At 52.3% G+C, this 20,289-nt stretch overlaps 1 protein-coding gene across 1 annotated transcript; it reads left to right on the top strand.

Moving 5' to 3' along the window:
* The first annotated feature begins 632 nt into the window (after positions 1 to 632).
* Positions 633 to 18,673, top strand: LOC130374063 (gamma-aminobutyric acid receptor subunit rho-2-like). Its single transcript, XM_056580632.1, has 9 exons — positions 633 to 764; positions 1,498 to 1,604; positions 10,401 to 10,468; positions 12,851 to 13,074; positions 13,657 to 13,739; positions 15,268 to 15,408; positions 16,311 to 16,463; positions 16,891 to 17,099; positions 18,359 to 18,673. The coding sequence occupies exons 1-9, from the start codon at positions 637 to 639 to the stop codon at positions 18,671 to 18,673; spliced, it is 1,428 nt and encodes a 475-aa protein (XP_056436607.1). The 5' UTR covers positions 633 to 636.
* The last annotated feature ends 1,616 nt before the right edge of the window (positions 18,674 to 20,289 follow it).

Below are 20,289 nucleotides of genomic sequence, written 5' to 3'. Positions count from 1 at the left end.
TGAACCGCTGGGAGTTTTAATTGATTTCTTAGGAGTTTCAACTGTGTTTGATGGCTTCGTTAAAAGCTCAACTTCTTAAACGGTATTTTAATGAGTTTAGCTGACTAAGTTTAAAAGCCCCGTCGGTAAACGGTTGTCCCCATTGGACGAGATGACGTCCTCCACTCGGATGAGGTCTAACTGGTGGGTACTGGTTCCTAATGGGAGCTCTGGTCCACTCCGGGGGGGTTAACTGGAGCAGAGATTACTCCCAGGTCCGTCCTATTGGGTCCCGGAGCAGCAGAGTTTACATAAGAAGAGAAGCAGGCTGCCGCCGGACTGTGGCGCGAGGAGGAGGACAGCTGTGACATCCCGCGGGGTTACGTCAGCGGAGAGTCCCGCTGTGGTCCTGATGCTGAGCGCATCATCCGTGTTCGCCTCCCAAGCAGAGCGAGCCCGTCGGAGCCTGAAGACCAATCAGAGCTGCGGATACAATCCTCCTCTCCCGCTCCTTCTCACCGCCGCGCCACCAGCGCGCGGAGAGACGCGTGATCCTCACAGCTTCTCCATCTTCTCCTCGAAGATGGTTCGATGCCCCACGCTGGCCGGAACAGGACGGAAGGAGTTTGTTGTTGCGCTGTTCCCCGGAGTGACCCCATGATGCCGATCTCCCTGCGCCTCCTGCTGCTGCTCTGCTGCCTGGCGCTGGTGTCGGAGGGCAGGAAGAAGAACCACAGCCGCAAGAAGCGCTGGTCAACCCCCGTGGACACCCACAAACTGGGACAGTAAGTGTCTGTGAACTTCTGAGATATGACCCAAACGGCTTCTGAGATATGACCCAAACGGCTTCTGCGATATGACTCAATCCAATGGTACGTTTGCCAAACGGACCGGTTGATTCGGTCGTATCGCCGAAGTCGTGTTTCTGTAAATTGGGTCCTGATGAGGAGGAATCAGTTCGTGCGTAAAAGTGTAGATCCGTCGCAGTCCTCCGACTGCTGCGACGTAAAGTGACTTCAGAACGTCTTGTTCAGAGCGCATTGAACAGCTTTGTATTGTATGCATCAATAAATGTTGTGTATATTTTTATTGGTTTGAGATTTAGTTTCATGTCAATTCGAAATGAATTAGGAGAGTTTAGATGGTTGATGATCAAAGCGAAGGATATCTCAAATGGGTCACATTAGCATATCAGTTTTAATCTTCTTTCGAACGCCTTTAGCCAATCACACATCTTTACTATTTATCAAATACAGCAGCTGCTTGGATGAATCTTAATGAACAAAACAGCGTCCACGTAGCTCGCTCTCTCTCTCTCTCTCTCTCTCTCTCTCTCTCTCTCTCTCTCTCTCTCTCTCTCTCTCTCGTTACCGAACACATCACTTCAAACAACATGACTCTACATGTTAAGTGAACAGTGACCGTATTAGACCTCCTCTATGAACCAGAGTAGCCCCCGTGCGCTTATCCTCATAAACATTCCCCACTGTTTTTCTGCGCCTGTTTCTGCGTGCGCAGGCCCCTGACCAAGAAGCCCGCGGACGGAACCAAGACCCGCAAGGTGAAGACGGACCAGCTGCTGCGCGTGGAGGACCACGACTTCACCATGAGACCCGCCTTCGCAGGTGAGGCGTCAGACTCCTCCCCTACTCCCATAGACTCCTCCCCTACACCAATAGACTCCTCCCCCGCTCAACCACACCCCAGACCCTTCCCCTTCCCCCATTGACTCCTCCCCCACCCCTAGACTTCTAAGAAATCCCCCTAAACGCTGGGGGTGTTTAGGTAGTTGTAATCTGCTCCTTAAAGGTGGGGTAGTTTAATTATTTTAGAACTTTTCGTTTTATTTTTGTTGCAGTTCTCTTAACATCCCGACAACAATCAATAACTGAACAGCTCTGACAAAAGAAAAGTCTGTTATCTGTGTGGTCAAAGACCTGTAATGAGCCGTCCAATCAGTTCAGTCGGCCCAAATGAGATTGGACGTGTCTCTCTGCCTTCCTACCCGGTGACCCGCCCACTCTGTGGCTGTGCTCTCATTGGTCAGGACTCGACTCCTCCCCGAGGAGAGTCAGACCTGGTGCTGGAGCTAGCGGGACGGTCGGGGCATTCAGGGACCGTCGTATGAGGGAGGCGTTTGGGGGAGTGGCTTATGAGGGAGGCGTTTGGGGGAGTGGCTTATGAGGGAGGCCTGAGGGATATCTTCAGTTGGATACTTAAAAAATCGCTCTTACTCCGGCTGGTTTCTCCAAATTACCGACCCTAGCTTTGATGGCACGCGTCTGAGTACATTCTGTCACTTCTGATGACCCTCTTAGCAGCAGCAGCAGTCTGACCAGACAGTAAAGTTCTCGTTCGGCGCTGTAGAACGCGTCTAATCTGAGGACGGTTTATGTGAAACAGACAAGCTACAAGAGACGGATATCATCAGCGCTATCTTCATCTCCTCCTGTCACTCAACTGGTAGATCAGTTAACGTCGGCGTTGACAAGACCAGGGCTTGGGGTTCAATTCCAACACCCCTCATACCATTGGAGGCTTTAAGTACTGTAAGATCCTTTCAATGATAGCGTCCATATCGTCCATTATTCTCGTCACCAGAAACATGGCACGGACTCTCAGGCTGAAACGTATTGAGAAGATGTTGTTTGCAGCATGATGAGCCTTGAAAGCTTTAAGAGGCTGATTATGCAGGAGGCAGCAGAGTGCAGAACTGCTAAGGGGTTCAGGCTGACTGACTGGGAACACCATAGGTCAGAACAGATAGGTCAGTTCGCTCATAAAGTAGCCCATAATACTGTTATATAATCATCCAAAAAGGTCATATTCTGCTGCCCCGTGTTCTGCAGGTTTCAGAGTCTCTAACTGTATTACGGATGCAAAGCGAGTCAGAAGCTGACATTCTGCCTCCTAAGAAGCGTCGAGAAAGAAAATGTTTAGTTTCTGTCTTTTGGATAGTTTTGTGCAGAGCATTATCACCTCTAGCATTAAGCTAGCTGTCAAGCGTGGAGCTAGCTGTTTTAAGCGGGCTATCTGGCGCGTGAATCTAGTGTGAAGCTATCTGCCGTGTGATGCTATCCGTTTAGCATGTAGGTAGCTGTCTATCATGTTGCTAGCTGTTTAGCATGAAGCTAGCCGTTCACAATGAAGCTGTTTGGCATAAATCTAGCTGTCTTGCTGTCTAGCATGAGGCTAGCTGTCTAGCATGATGCCTGTGTGGCCCTAGCATGGAGCTAGCTGTCTGCGTCTGTGTATTTTAACCCCGCTGTGTATTTCAACAATGCTGTATTTCTGCTCTACACCTCAATTGACGCCGTGGGATTTAGAAATCCAATTAAAACTTAAGCTTCTTCTTGGTTGAACCACCGAGTCCTGGGGGCTGGGGGCGGACCCCGCTGGGCGTCCCCCCCCTGCCGGCGCTGCAGACGAGGATGCGGACCCCCTCTGGAGCCCCTCCTCTGTCTGCTGTTTTTCAGCAACACACAGCGCTGCTCTCGTTCCACCAACGCACTCCGCAGCACCGCAGTGGAGGGCAGGACGAACCGCAGCTAGCCTCATGCTAATCAGCTAGCCTCATGCTAATCAGCTAGCCTCACGCTGTACAGCGAGTTCCATGCTAGTGTTGATAGACAGACAGTTTCATGCTAGACAGCTAACTTTACGCTAAACGACTAGCTTCATGCTAAACGACTAGCTTCATGCTAGACATTTTGTTAAATGCTAGCTTCATGCTATACAGTTAGCTTCATGCCAAACTGGTAGCTTCATTCCAGCCTCATCCCAAACGTCTTTATTTAAACAGCTCGCTTCATGTTAAACAGCTAGCTTCATGCTAAACAGCTAGCTTCATGCTAAACAGCTAGCTTCATGCTAAACAGCTAGGCTCAGTCCGTCGGGCACTCTGCTGGCCGGCTGAAGGCTTGCTGATGGACGCCCTCCCCCCCTCCCCCTGGCCCCTTAAAGGTTGAATCAGCGATGCTAGGCCGAAACATAAATGATCAAATTCATCTTTCCTCACGATCCGCTAGCTGCCCGCCCCGTAAGCAGGCCGTCAAAAAAAGCGTCTCTGTAGGCAGCCCATACACTGAGATCGTACACTAAATCAAATGGTACTACCAACCACTCAAAACCAAAATAAATAAAGTGTTGAAGGGTTTTGCGCTGCGTTCATGATGATTTCCTGGAGGCACGAAACACAGAAGGGAGGGGCGAGCGGGCTCTGTTTGTTTGGGATCTCGCTTCAAATGCCAACAGAAGGGACGTCCCCCAACATCACTGATGCAACCTTTAAGGTGCACTGTTCAGTCCGCCGTGTGTTAGTGCCTCATACTGTTCCCGATATAGCCCATAATACCCTTAATGCACCGTCAGAGGAGAGTCCGGCCGATTGCACTTATCCTTACTTCCATCCTATGATGCATTGGGGTTCTCATCTGGTGTTATGGTGGTGATACGGTGGTGATACGGTGGTGATACGGAGGCGATACGGAGGCGATACGGTGGTGTTACGGTGGTGTTACGGTGGTGATACGGTTGTGTTACGGTGGTGATACGGTTGTGTTACGGTGGTGATACGGTTGTGTTACGGTTGTGTTACGGTGGTGATATAGTGGTGATACAGTGGTTATATAGTGGTGATACGGCAGTGATATAGTGGTGTTACAGTGGTTATATAGTGGTGATACAGTGGTTATATAGTGGTGATACAGTGGTTATATAGTGGTGATACGGCCGTGATATAGTGGTGATACGGCGGTTATATAGTGGTGATACGGCCGTGATATAGTGGTGTTACAGTGGTTATATAGTGGTGATACGGCAGTGATATAGTGGTGATACAGTGGTTATATAGTGGTGATACGGCAGTGATATAGTGGTGTTACAGTGGTTATATAGTGGTGATACGGCAGTGATATAGTGGTGATACAGTGGTTATATAGTGGTGATACGGCAGTGATATAGTGGTGTTACAGTGGTTATATAGTGGTGATACGGCAGTGATATAGTGGTGATACAGTGGTTATATAGTGGTGATACGGCAGTGATATAGTGGTGTTACAGTGGTTATATAGTGGTGATACGGCAGTGATATAGTGGTGTTACAGTGGTTATATAGTGGTGATACGGCAGTGATATAGTGGTGTTACAGTGGTTATATAGTGGTGATACGGCAGTGATATAGTGGTGATACAGTGGTTATATAGTGGTGATACGGCAGTGATATAGTGGTGTTACAGTGGTTATATAGTGGTGATACGGCAGTGATATAGTGGTGATACAGTGGTTATATAGTGGTGATACGGCAGTGATATAGTGGTGTTACAGTGGTTATATAGTGGTGATACGGCAGTGATATAGTGGTGTTACAGTGGTTATATAGTGGTGATACGGTGGTTATATAGTGGTGATACGGCAGTGATATAGTGGTGTTACAGTGGTGTCCATACGGGGATTAGGAGGGAGGGAGTGGTTTCAGACATGGCCCCATTGTGGCCGACCAAAGCCTCTTATAGAAACACTTCCTGCTTGGCTCGCCGGCGCCGGGGATTGACAGGTGGGCGGAGCCAAGCGTAGGCGTGTGACACTTTATTAATAAATTAATCCAGATGGTGGAGCATCATTAAACCCTCCGAACGCACCAAATAAACAGCTGTATTCGCTTTAAGTCCTTCAGCAGATCCTCTTTACCCAGAGTGAGTTACAGTGAATTCAGCCGCATGGCACGAAGGAGCAGGTAGGGGTTAGACAGTAGAGAGACAGGTCATTAAGGGGCAGGTAGGGGTTAGACAGTACAGAGACAGGTCATTAAGGAGCAGGTAGGGGTTAGACAGTACAGAGACATGTCGTTAAGGAGCAGGTAGGGGGTAGACAGTACAGAGACAGGTCATTAAGGAGCAGGTAGGGGTTAGACAGTACAGAGACAGGTCATTAAGGAGCAGGTAGGGGTTAGTCAGTACAGAGACAGGTCATTAAGGAGCAGGTAGGGGTTAGACAGTACAGAGACAGGTCATTAAGGAGCGGGTAGGGGTTAGACAGTACAGAGACCGGTCATTAAGGAACAGGAAGGGGTCAGAGGGCATCTCGCTCTAAGCGAGCACAGCCTGGTGTTAAGGCTGTGCTCCTCGGGGATGGAACCCACAACCTCTGTCCTGGCGGGGGCCGTCCCCTGCGTGGGGTGCGTGAGGCCGTGTGGCTGAGGGCTGCTCATGTGAGGCCGTCGGGGGGTGGGGGGAAGAGTGTAAGCGGGGTTGGCAGTGTCCCCAGTCCTCCGTAACATGTGGCCCCACCCTGGGGTCGTGTCCGTGCATAATCCGCGCTGCGCCGGAGAGGGGCACGGCGGTCGCACGCGCGGCACCAAACACAAACCCGCCCGCGGAACCGAGGACTCCCAGACTCTGCGGTGTCAAGTGACTCACTGTAGTCGGGGTTTATTTGATGATTTAAGGATCACACCGGTGCTGTCTGCCGGCGTTCAGGTGCGTCTGACACCACCTCTGGAGGAGTGATGTGTGACGGGTATTTTTAATCCAGAGCTGACACCACGACGCCTCGAGCGCGGCACACTGCGGGTGCCAGCGCGGTTCCACTTCAGCGCTTTCATCGCACGGTTCAGCTCTGTGATCTGACGTCATTTCCAAGGGCTCGCATTGGGGCTGTAGCCAATCATAAGGACTACGTTTAGACTACAGTGTAGATTACATTTGGGGTATGGACCCCTCTGAGTCTCTGCTGGGGGGGCCCCTGCCCTGGCCCGGGCCCCTGGACCCTCCGGGAGCCGCCACTGGACTCCCGGGGTGGTTGTCACTTGGGCCCAATCCCATTTCTTGGGCCCAATCCCATTTCTACCCCTTACCCCTTCCCCTTCCCCTTTCCCCTTACCCCTTACCCCTTCCCCCTTCCCCTTACCCCTTACCCCTTACCCCTTACCCCTTCCCCTTACCCCTTACCCCTTCCCCTTACCCCTTCAAAACAAGGGGGAGGGGTAAGGGATAGAAATGGGATTGGGCTTGATGTCGTGGTCGTAGTGGACGGGGGGGAGGGGGGCGGCATGGCGGCCGGTCCGTCCACGCGTTGACGTCTGGTCGACTGCCGCCTGACCCGTGGCTGGCACAGGAAACCAGCGCTGGAAGATTTAAAATGTGTTTACATTTGAGTCTCCGCTGTCAGCGTCCTTACCGTCTGGAATCCACCGCATCCCAGAATGCAACGTCTTGACGGGCTGGACAGAGTAGCGGTTAGAGTGGTCGGCCCGAGCTCAGAGGTTGTGGGTTAGATTCCGGATGACCTCAGTCTATCTTTAGGCATCAGTGAGCAAGATGCCCCCTGACCCCTACCTGCTCCTTAATGACCTGTCTCTGTACTGTCTAACCCCTACCTGCTCCTTAATGACCTGTCTCTGTACTGTCTAACCCCTACCTGCTCCTTAATGACCTGTCTCTGTACTGTCTAACCCCTACCTGCTCCTCAATGACCTGTCTCTGTACTGTCTAACCCCTACCTGCTCCTTAATGACCTGTCTCTGTACTGTCTAACCCCTACCTGGACCTTAATGACCTGTCTCTGTACTGTCTAACCCCTACCTGCTCCTCAATGACCTGTCTCTGTACTGTCTAACCCCTATCTGCTACTTCTGTTTTATTTCTTCGGAAAAAGCTAAATGACTAAGTAATGAGACAGTTCTGCAATGGTCTCTGATCCACTGACCCACTGCTTCAGTTCCTCCTCGTTCCCAGCGTGTGGAGGATCTCCACTTCCTGCCTGACCGGCGGTGGCTTTGTGCCAGAGCACCCTGCTGCAATCCGATAATCTGTGTGTGGGCGGGAGCATCCACAGGGCGTGTCAGCATCTCAATGCGGTCCCCAGGGTCCTGGGGTTGAACGATGAAACCATGGAAACAGGCTTGCCTTTTCACCTCAGATCAGAGACAGAGAGGGAGCAACATCCGGCCCAGTGGCGGAATACACTGAACACACACTGAACACACACTGAACACACACTGAACACACACTGAACACACACTGAACACACACTGAACACACACTGAACACACTCTGAACACACTCTGAACACACACTGAACACACACTGAACACACACTGAACACACTCTGAACACACACTGAACACACACTGAACACACTCTGAACACACACTGAACACACACTGAACACACTCTGAACACACTCTGAACACGCACTGCGCACACTGATGGTGTATTCAGTTCAGTTCCATGGGGAAGGACATGGAACCGAACTTATTACCCCTGGTCGGGCGATGACTACAAAACAGATCGCTGTCTGCTTTCTGCCGTCTCCGTGGAAATCATCAACATGTGGCCAACAATGCTTAGCAACAGATAAACATTCTCAAAAAATTTTACAAAATGTGCATTTATTCAAGGATAACGATTTGGAGGGGTGGAGGGTGGAGGAGGTTGGAGGGTGGAGGAGGTTGGAGGGTGGAGGGTGGAGGAGGTTGGAGGGTGGAGGAGGTTGGAGGGTGGAGGGTGGAGGAGGTTGGAGGGTGGAGGAGGGTTGAGGAGTGGTGGAGGGTTGAGGAGGGGTGGAGGGTGGAGGGGTGGAGGCATGGTGGGGGGTGGAGGAGGGGTGGAGGAGGGTGGAGGAGGGTGGAGGGGGAGGGTGGGGGGTGGTGGAGGAGGGTGGAGGAGGGTGGAGGGTTGGTGGAGGGTGGAGGAGGGTGGAGGGTGGTGGTGGAGGGTGGAGGGTGGTGGAGGAGGGTGGAGGAGGGTGGAGGGTGGTGGTGGAGGGGTGGAGGAGGGTGGAGGGTTGGTGGAGGGTGGAGGAGGGTGGAGGGTGGTGGAGGAGGGTGGAGGGTGGTGGAGGAGGGTGGAGGGTGGTGGAGGGGTGGAGGAGGGTGGAGGGTTGGTGGAGGGTGGTGGAGGAGGGTGGAGGGTGGTGGAGGAGGGTGGAGGAGGGTGGAGGGTTGGTGGAGGGTGGAGGAGGGTGGAGGGTGGTGGAGGAGGGTGGAGGGTTGGTGGAGGGTGGAGGAGGGTGGAGGGTGGTGGAGGAGGGTGGAGGGTGGTGGAGGAGGGTGGAGGAGGGTGGAGGAGGGTGGAGGAGGGTGGAGGGTTGGTGGAGGGTGGAGGAGGGTGGAGGGTGGTGGAGGAGGGTGGAGGAGGGTGGAGGGTGGTGGTGGAGGGGTGGAGGAGGGTGGAGGGTTGGTGGAGGGTGGAGGAGGGTGGAGGGTGGTGGAGGAGGGTGGAGGGTGGTGGAGGAGGGTGGAGGAGGGTGGAGGGTTGGTGGAGGGTGGAGGAGGGTGGAGGGTGGTGGAGGAGGGTGGAGGAGGGTGGAGGGTTGGTGGAGGGTGGAGGAGGGTGGAGGGTGGTGGAGGAGGGTTGGTGGAGGGTGGAGGGTGGTGGTGGAGGGTTGGTGGAGGGTGGAGGGTGGTGGAGGGGTGGAGGAGGGTGGAGGGTTGGTGGAGGGTGGAGGGTTGGTGGAGGGTGGTGGAGGGGTGGAGGAGGGTGGAGGGTTGGTGGAGGGTGGAGGGGGCAGGCCTGTGGTTGTGCGAGGATGTGAGGGCACACAGCTGGTGCTTACGCCAGCGCTGGTCATGAGCTAATACCCTTCCCTTTCTGGTTGCCACCGGTTACGTGAGCTTGGCCCGCGGTCGTCGGGGAGATTAAAGAAACCCTGGCAAGGGGGGGGGGGGGGGGGGGTGCTGACCCGACAGACCAGCATGATGAAGACGAAGAGGAGGAAGGAGGGGGATCTGTTTGTGGTATCGCCGAGGACAACGGGACCCAGGAATGGATATCAGACATCAGGCTGACCTCGACCGTTGATTGGCGTATCGGTTTCATATTGATGGATGATTAGATTGACACATTGGTTTTCTTATTGACCATTGATTAGATTGACATATTGGTTCCTTATTGACGGTTCTTCTGGGGTTGGATCTCCACAACAGGCTGGTGTTTAGATGGTTTGTTTACACAATGTGTAAGTTTAACACTAAGGGAAGCGCCGTGCATGACGGTATCAATGCAGGCAGATAAGAACAAGGACATAAAGTATGAATAGTGACAGCCTCTGAAGCGACACCCCTCCTAGTAAACAGAACTCTGTTCATTACCGAGCAGACGGCTTGGTGTTCAGTCAGGGGGAGCCGGCGTGAGCTTGGGTTTGTTTAACTCTGTTCTGCAGTAGACTCACACCAGCGATGGTTCCCCCAAAATGTCAAAGATCCAAAGGACTCCAGAAAGTGATGGATGATGATGATTATTAAATGAACAACCAAGAACCCATCCTAACTTTCTTTATTGTTACGAGGGTCTGAATAACTTCTGGTCCAGCAACGGCCTGGTCTGCTATCTGCCATCGCAGCCGGCGGGGGATGAAGACGTGACATTTCCTGCCCGGTGCGCTCTGCCTGAATGCTAATCAGAGTGCCGTTGTCTCCTCAGGCCCCGCCGTGCCCGTGGGCGTGGACGTCCAGGTGGAGAGCCTGGACAGCATCTCCGAGGTGGACATGGTGAGCTCCTCTGACCGGGCGTGGGCGTGGGGAGGGAGGAGGAGCCTCAGCTGGCCCCGACCGACGGGACTCAGCTGAACACAACACTCTGAACACATTACACACTGAGCACTACACACTGAAACCACTACACACTGAACACACTACACACTGAACACACTACACACTGAACACACTACACACTGAACACACTACACACTGAACACACTACACACTGAACACACTACACACTACACACTGAACACACTACACACTGAACACACTACACACTGAACACACTACACACTGAAACCACTACACCCTGAACACACTACACACTGAACACACTACACACTGAACACACTACACATTGAACACACAACACACTGAACACACTGAACACACTACACACTGAACACACTGAACACACTACACATTGAACACACAACACACTGAACACACTGAACACAAACTGAACACAACACACTGAACACACTGAACACAACCGACTAAACACACTGAACACAAACTGAGCACACTGAGGCCTCACACCTGTTGCAGAGGTGTCCTAGGTGGCGTGTAGCGAGAGACATCACCGCCACAGACGCCACGCCTTACCGAACGGCAGAGTAGTATCGGCCACAACCGGCTCCAACTCTCGCTGGCTTCTACATTCATTATTAATCAGATTCATAATTCAGCCGCTCTGCAGGTCTGGAGGGAACGACCATTAGGAGGGCGACGTCAGGAGTAGCTGGAGGCTGCTGGAGCCGCCCCCCCCCCCCCCCCCCCCCCCCCTCTGCCCCTTGGGGGGACAACCGATGCAGATTATCCAGAACGATGTACAGTTCAACACAACGCACCTCTCCCGCCTGAGTCCGACCCTGACTTTAGCTCACCCACCCAGCCCTTACCTTAACTTAAGCACTGCTCACACGTAATGAGCATGACCAGCAGACGGTTTTATCTATTGGCACCCGCTAAGTTAGCATAGCGGGCGCCTAGCTAAATATGTACAAGTCGTCTTCCAGTTGGCAGTTCAATTCCGAGGCAGGCCCGGAGAACGGGTGGCTGGGATTGTTTGCTTTGTTCAGCCAGACGTCGTGTGTGCTAATATAATTAAAGCAGCCTTCTGCACGGGCTCACAAATTGGATTCCATAGTGTCATTCTGGTGCCCCCTATGCTCCGTGTAGGACAAACTGGGGATTAGGTTTCATTTGGAACGCCGGGATTTCAATGTAATTGTTTCGGAGCAGATGGGGGAGGACCGGCTCGGTGTGGGCGCGGGTCATGTGACTATCAGCCCAGGAATAACTTTTCTCAGCGGATCGTTTAGTCAAACCTTGGAGCGTCTTCTTGATTGGTGTGCAGTGAACGTTTTGATTTCACGACACCTCAGTTTAAACGCGAGGCCGTACTCCCAGACCATCGATTGGTCAAAGATTGGTGGACGCAAACGTACCCGAATGTAGACTGTTTGGTGTTGTTGATTAGACACTTTGATTCAAACCGACTTACAGTGAATTCAGATGACGTTCAGTAGCAGCTACGGGTTAAACAGTAAATTGGGATCAGTGTCATTCAGGAGCAAGTAGGGGTTAGAAAGTGAATTGAGATCAGTGTCATCCAGGAGCAAGTACTCCTTGCAAGTAAACTGTGGAAATTGGGACGGAACCAAGAACCTTCCAGCTGGAAGTCCAACACCCTGACGACTGCTCCATCCTGTCCTCCCACACAGACTCCGGAGATCAAACATCTTCAAATGAGGCGAGTTCACTGATTGGAGGGAAGCCCTTTGATTTCCACGTTCTTGGAGACAAAGGCAACATCAAAGGTTTCCACGGCGACTGGGTGGAGGATAAAGTGAGGCTGCGGTCGTGGTACCCGGCCTTACGTAACACCATGAGGATGATCTCCTGGGCGGGGTGGGGGGAGGACAGCCTGGGAATATTCTGTTTGCATAGCAACAGAATATTTTGTTTGCATAGCAACAGAGAGCACCACGGGACGATGGAGGGCTTTCCCCATACGGCTGCCTTAAGCCAGCGGTTGGCAAACGACATGTGAGCTGTTCTCAGATTGAGGACATATGTCTGAGTGCCGTAGAGGCGGCGCTATATAATCCCCAGCAGGTTAATCCCTGCATCAGTGTCAGACACGAAGCATCATACACTAAACATCATACACTCAGTATATCAGACACTAAGCATCACACACTAAACATCATACACTCAGTATCATACACTCAGTATCAGACACTAAGCATCGTACACTCAGTGTCACACATTAAGCATTGTACACTCAGTGTCACTGGCCGACGCTGGATGATTCCATACGCTGATAACGTATGAACACAGATCCTGAGTGTCTGCTAACATACCCCCCGCCGCCCCCCCCCCCAGGACTTCACCATGACTCTGTACCTGAGGCACTACTGGAAGGACGAGAGGCTGGCCTTCCCCAGCTCCACCAACAAGAGCATGACCTTCGACGGGCGGCTGGTGAAGAAGATCTGGGTGCCCGACGTGTTCTTCGTGCACTCCAAGCGCTCCTTCATCCACGACACCACCACGGACAACATCATGCTCAGGGTGTTCCCCGACGGCCACGTGCTGTACAGTCTGAGGTGAGGAGCCCCTCAGACACCCTCAAACCATCTTCAAAACCATCTGAAACCTCTTCAAACCTCATCAAACCATCTCAGACCATCTACAAACCTCGTCAAACCATCTCAGACCATCTCAAACCTCCTCAAACCATCTCAGACCATCTACAAACCTCGTCAAACCAACTCAAACCTCCTCAAACCATCTCAGACCATCTCAAACCTCATCAAACCATCTCAGACCCTCTCAAACCTCGTCAAACCAACTCAAACCTCTTCAAATCATCTCAAAACATTTTCAAACCTCGTCAAACAATCTCAACCCTCTTCCAACCATCTTCAAACCATCTTCAAACCATGACTCCTGAAGCACTTCCTGAGGTCCTGGACCAGCTGTAGTACAGATGAGTTGGGACCATGTCCCAGGGTGGGCTGCTGGTCTAGCAGGGTCGGGTGGAGGTCTACGGGCCCCGGGTGGGGTGGAGGTCTACGGGCCCCGGGTGGGGTGGAGGTCTAGGGGCCCCAGGTGGGGTGGAGGTCTACGGGCCCCGGGTGGGGTGGCGGTCTACGGGCCCCGGGTCCTGACGTGTGGTCTGTCCTCAGGGTCACCGTGACGGCCGCCTGCAACATGGACTTCAGCCGCTTCCCGCTGGACTCACAGACCTGTACCCTGGAGCTGGAGAGCTGTGAGACCACACACACACACACATACACACACACACATACTAACACCCACACACACACACACATACTAACACCCACACACACACACACATACTAACACCCACACACACATACTAACACACACACACACACACACACACACACACACACACACACACACACACACACACACACACACACAGACACACACAGACAGACACACACACACACACACACACACAGACAGACAGACAGACAGACAGACAGACAGACAGACAGACAGACAGACAGACAGACAGACAGACAGACAGACAGACAGACAGACAGACAGACAGACAGACAGACAGACAGACAGACAGACAGACAGACAGACAGACAGACAGACAGACAGACAGACAGACAGACAGACAGACAGACAGACAGACAGACAGACAGACAGACAGACAGACAGACAGACAGACAGACAGACAGACAGACAGACAGACAGACAGACAGACAGACAGACAGACAGACAGACAGACAGACAGACAGACAGACAGACAGACAGACAGACAGACACATAGTGACACACATACACACACACACATAGTCACACATAGTCACACAGACACACAGACAGACACACACACACACACACACACACACACACACACACACACACACACACACACACACACACACACACACACACACACACACACACACACACAAACACGCACAGATACGCACACACTCGCACGTTAAGGACTGGCTGTGAGTTTGATTACAGAGCAGACTGTTGGCCCCCCTCCCACCTTCTCATCTGCATAAACAACACAAGAATTCCTATGAGACACTTCATACCAAGCTGTTGACACGAGGCCTAAAGACTGGCTTTTATTTTACATAATTATTGGCATTATAAACTTTAGGAACGTCAAGAGACAAAACAGTTTATATGAAAGATGATCATCTTCATAATACAGGATTCTAACTGTCCTGGGCTGCAGAACGTGACCCCTGAAGTTACCCCTACCTGCTCCTTAATGACCTCTCTCTGTACTGTCTAACCCCTACCTGCTCCTTAATGACCTCTCTCTGTACTGTCTAACCCCTACCTGCTCCTCAATGACCTGTCTCTGTACTGTCTAACCCCTACCTGCTCCTCAATGACCTTTCTCTGTACTGTTTAACCCCTACCTGCTCCTCAATGACCTGTCTCTGTACTGTTTAACCCCTACCTGCTCCTCAATGACCTGTCTCTGTACTGTTTAACCCCTACCTGCTCCTCAATGACCTGTCTCTGTACTGTCTAACCCCTACCTGCTCCTTAATGACCTGTCTCTGTACTGTCTAACCCCTACCTGCTCCTTAATGACCTGTCTCTGTACTGTCTAACCCCTACCTGCTCCTTAATGACCTGTCTCTGTACTGTCTAACCCCTACCTGCTCCTCAATGACCTGTCTCTGTACTGTTTAACCCCTCGCTGCTCCTTAATGACCTGTCTCTGTACTGTCTAACCCCTACCTGCTCCTTAATGACCTGTCTCTGTACTGTCTAACCCCGTCCAGACGCCTACACGGACGAGGACCTCATGCTGTACTGGAAGAGCGGAGATGAGTCTCTGAGCACCGACGACCGCATCTCCCTCTCCCAGTTCCTCATCCAGAAGTTCCACACCAGCTCCAGACTGGCCTTCTACAGCAGCACCGGTACCTCCCTCTTCCTCTCCTCCTCCTCTTCGGCTCCTCTTCCTCCCTCTGCCTCTCACTTCCTCTCTTCTCCGCCCCTCTTCCTCTCTTCTTCCTCTCCCCCTCTCCTCTTCCACTAAAGCGTCCCTTGCTCACCTCCCCCGTTCTCTTGCTGGCTCTCAGGAGCGCTCCCCCATGTTTGGGTTTGTTGTGTTGCGTGGTTCCCTCCGGCCCTGCTCTGTTCCTTCATCTCCTGCCTGTGCTGTCGTGCGTTGATGGATCTCTGCTTCACGTCTGAGGCTCGGCTCTCTGTTAGAGTGGAGGAGCCAGGACACGTCTGATGTATGTTTATACAAATGAATGTGTGCGTGTTTGTAGGACTGAATGTATTTATGAATACATGTATGAATTAATCTATGTTTATATCAATGCATGCATGTATATATGTTTACATAAATTAATGAATGTTTATATGAATGAATGCGTGCATGTACATATGTTTGTTTGGATGAGTATGTGGGTGTGTGTTTGTTTGTTTACATGATTGTATGTACATACATATGTATGTTGGAATGAATGATTGTATGTTTATATGAACAAATGTTTTGATGAAAGCTTCCAAAAGATATCTTCATATTTCCAGGCTGGCAGAGTCTTGAATAGTGAGACATTGTCTGTGCGTTCTGGGTATTGGTTTGTTCAGTATTGTGTTGACCTTTACCCTTTGCCCTCCTTCCTCCAGGCTGTTGACCTCTGACCTTTGCCCTCCATCCTCAAGGCTGTTAACCTAGTGACCTTTGCCCTCCTTCCTCCAGGCTGTTGACCTCTGACCTTTGCCCTCCTTCCTCAAAGCTGTTTACCTAGTGACCTTTGCCCTCCTTCCTCCAGGCTGTTGACCCTTGACCTTTGCCCTCTGCCCCCAGGCTGGTACAACCGCCTCTACATCAACTTCACCCTGCGGCGCCACATCTTCTTCTTCCTGCTGCAGACCTACTTCCCCGCCACCCTGATGGTGATGCTCTCCTGGGTGTCCTTCTGGATCGACCGCCGCGCCGTGCCCGCACGCGTCTCCCTAGGTCTGCTCCTCAGAGTTATCTCCCCCCTTCCAGTCAGCCCCTGGGAGTGGGAGAGTTCACCACCACACACATCATTCCAACAGAGCCCATTGAGAGTTGGTGTAGTTCAAAGAACAGACCTTTATTTATCTCCATGGAGAAACTCCCTCCCCTCTCGTCAGCCCCCCCCTCCACGTAACGAGACTAGCTGGCTAGCTTTAGCTACAGGTCGGCTAGCCTTGTGGAGACTCTGCTTATGCATATTGCTGCTGGGCAGAGGGTGAGGTAGACGGACCTTAGTAACATCTGTTTAGTGTTAAAGCTACAATAGAAGATGTATGAATGATATACTGGTTTCGCTCTGGAATAGTTCCTGGTCCGAGTCCCATGGTTCCCTCCTGTCTCCAGGTATCACCAAGGTATCACCATGGTTCCCTCCTGTCTCCAGGTATCACCACGGTGCTCACCATGTCCACCATCATCACGGGGGTCAACGCCTCCATGCCGCGGGTCTCCTACATCAAGGCGGTGGACATCTACCTCTGGGTCAGCTTCGTCTTCGTCTTCCTCTCCGTGCTGGAGTACGCCGCCGTCAACTACCTGACCACGCTGAGGGACGGCAAGGACCGCAAGCTGCGGGACAAGGCCCGCGAGCAGGTGAGAAGTGGGATCTCCCCACTCTGCGTACCTTCTCAGGATTTCTTCCTTGCTAATGAGAACCCTTTGAGACTGTACCTGTGATTAACGGCTACACAGATACAATTACATTGAATTCAAGTTCCCCTTCAGGCCATAAGGGCTGGGCTCGTAAGTTGGGGTCTGACGCGTTAGTTTGTTTGTCGACCAGGCCCAGGGGTGAAGGGTTAGGGTCTGATGTGTTTGTTTGTTTGTCGGCCAGGCCCAGGGGCTAAGGGTTAGGGTCTGATGTGTTTGTTTGTTGACCAGGCCCAGGGGTTAAGGGTTAGGGTCTGATGTGTTTGTTTGTTTGTCGACCAGGCCCAGGGGTGAAGGGTTAGGGTCTGATGTGTTTGTTTGTTTGTTTGTCGGCCAGGCCCAGGGGCTAAGGGTTAGGGTCTGATGTGTTTGTTTGTTTGTCGACCAGGCCCAGGGGTTAAGGGTTAGGGTCTGATGCGTTTGTTTGTTTGTTTGTTGACCAGGCCTAGGGGCTAAGGGTTAGGGTCTGATGTGTTTGTTTGTTTGTTTGTTTGTTGACCAGGCCCAGGGGTGAAGGGTTAGGGTCTGATGGGTTGTTTGTTTGTTGACCAGGCCCAGGGGTTAAGGGTTAGGGTCTGATGTGTTTGTTTGTTTGGTTGTTTGTTTGTTGACCAGGCCAAGGGGTGAAGGGTTAGGGTCTGATGGGTTGTTTTGTTTGTTGACCAGGCCCAGGGGTTAAGGGTTAGGATCTGATGGGTTGTTTGTTTGTTGACCAGGCCCAGGGGCTAAGGGTTAGGGTCTGATGTGTTTGTTTGTTTGTTTTGTTTGTTTGTTTGTTTGTTTGTTTGTTTGTTTGTTTGTTTGTTTGTTGACCAGGCCAAGGGGTGAAGGGTTAGGGTCTGATGTGTTTGTTTGGTTGTTTGTTTGTTGACCAGGCCCAGGGGTTAAGGGTTAGGGTCTGATGGGTTGTTTGTTTGTTGACCAGGCCCAGGGGTTAAGGGTTAGGGTCTGATGGGTTGTTTGTTTGTTGACCAGGCCCAGGGGCTAAGGGTTAGGGTCTGATGTGTTTGTTTGTTTGTTTGTTTGTTTGTTTGTTTGTTTGTTTGTTGACCAGGCCCAGGGGCTAAGGGTTAGGGTCTGATGGGTTTGTTTGTTTGTTTGTTTGTTTGTTTGTTTGTTTGTTGACCAGGCCCAGGGGCTAAGGGTTAGGGTCTGATGTGTTTGTTTGTTTGTTTGTTTGTTTGTTTGTTGACCAGGCCCAGGGACTGCCCTGCACCTGCGGGATGACCCACGCCCGGACCATGATGCTGGACGGCTCCTACAGCGAGGCGGACGCCAACAGCCTGGCGGGCTACACCCGGGAGCCCGAGGCGCCGGACGCCCCCCCGGAGAAGAGCCAGGAGCGCATGGTGGTCCACCTGGCGCTGGACACCGAGTCCACGGGTGCCACCAAGAAGAAGGGTCTGCGCGGGTTCCGGCTCATCCAGAACACACACGCCATCGACACATACTCCCGCATGATCTTCCCCGGTGCCTACATCTTCTTCAACCTCATCTACTGGTCCGTGTACTGCTGAGGACCTCCCCCTCTCCCCGCCATCCCCATCCCCCCCTCCTCAGACCTGAACTCTGCGCGCTTTGGCCCGTTTGGTTCTGGAGCGCAGAGTCACCAGGAGGTTCTGGAGCCATCCCTGCTCCGGAGGACATACGACCCCCACGACCTGCCGACGGGACTGTGCTTACGTCCGGACGGTTCTCCACCAGCCTCTCCTCACCCATTCATCCATCGCTCATTCATTCATCCAATGTGGCACGATAGTAGAGTTAGAAGGGTGTTTATTTCTGAGCTTAAAGGTTCTGGGTTCGACCCCCGGTGCACGACCACGGCTCGGGGGGCGTCCTAGGTCCCGTCCATTACCTTCTACTGATGTCGGGATGCTAAACGAACTGAAACCAGTGTTAATGATCCATGTTTCATGTTGCTCAGCGGAGCTCCGATCAGGCGTCCTCTCCACTAACCGTCGGAAAGAACTTCTTAACATCATCATTAAGGGGGAAACTTCCTAATTCACTTGGACGCTTGATGCTGGCGCCGGTGGCTTGAGAGACTCATCGAGGCTCGCGGATAAACGAGTCGGGGGCAGATGGCTAACTGACGGCTAACGGGGCCCTGGGCCCCCCGACAACAAGCTGCTGGGCTAACGACGGGTTTGGCTGTGAATTGATGAGACGATGCCGATCTCTGGTGACCCCCTGTGGATCCTTTGGGTCCAGGTCCGGGGCTGGCTGATGAACCGCAGCCATGCTGTACCTAAAGAAAAGATATCCCAAAAACACACGCAAAGGACCGATCACAATCTCTCATTATTCAATATGTTACCAAGATCGTAATGATTTGATGTGTTTTCCTGGTTTGGTTACGGCTAGCATGGGGTTCTTTACTTGACGTGTGCTAGTGCTTCTGCACCCTAACGTGACGGAGGGACGAGGCTGGGTCTTCTCCATCACGGTGTGACACAGAGAACCTACTAGCCCTGCTGGACTCACCCTGATGTACCAACAACCGAAACCGAAAGGACCGCGTTCCCATAGGCTGACATACTGCTGCCCAATCACCAGTTAGGACCGAGCCCAATACGGCCCCCAGTCCTCGCAGCAGGAGGTCCCACCAGGAGCTTCTACCCTCTCCGATCAACCGCTCTAAAGGCCACCGCCATGCCATCTTGCTTCGAACGGGATCCTCTTGACATAAACACAAACCACCAGTCGCTGTCCTCAAGGCAACATATCTTACGATAGTAAACTCTGATGTAACCTTCCCCTGGTTCTGTAGACCCATTGTCCTCTGTGTAGTCCGGGTGTTCCAGGAGCCCCAGGCGACTCGTCTTTAAAGCAGCCCTGGCCTGTGGGAGCAGACCACCTCCCATCTGTCTCCACCGAGGCCTTGAGACACCAGGCAGAGCGTTGTATCATAAACGCTGTTCATGTATTATTCATCCGTGTGTTTGTCGGAGTCAGGTCCCCTGTGATTTATAGCGGGGGGGGGGGGGGGGGCGAATGCAGTGTGGAGAGGTTACTGTAGACAGCTGCTGCCTCATCACCAACTCTGTGAACGGTCCCTAAAGACACGTCAGCTGGCCAGCGGTCTGGAGTCACCCCCCAAACTCATCTCAGAGGACTAAACGATACAGTC

This window comes from Gadus chalcogrammus, chromosome 21, assembly GCF_026213295.1.
Source record: "Gadus chalcogrammus isolate NIFS_2021 chromosome 21, NIFS_Gcha_1.0, whole genome shotgun sequence".
Classification (NCBI taxonomy): Eukaryota; Metazoa; Chordata; class Actinopteri; order Gadiformes; family Gadidae; genus Gadus; species Gadus chalcogrammus.
The sequence above is the reverse complement of the archived record's forward strand: the minus strand, read 5'-3'. Positions and strand labels throughout refer to the sequence as shown.

Excerpts from the sequence above, each read along its gene's own strand:
- LOC130374063 (XM_056580632.1), top strand. The coding sequence starts at position 637 with ATGATGCCGATCTCCCTGCGCCTCCTGCTGCTGCTCTGCTGCCTGGCG. Across the intron at positions 765-1,497 it reads GACACCCACAAACTGGGACA|GCCCCTGACCAAGAAGCCCG; the intron begins GTAAGTGTCTGT and ends CTGCGTGCGCAG. Across the intron at positions 17,100-18,358 it reads GGGACAAGGCCCGCGAGCAG|GGACTGCCCTGCACCTGCGG; the intron begins GTGAGAAGTGGG and ends GACCAGGCCCAG.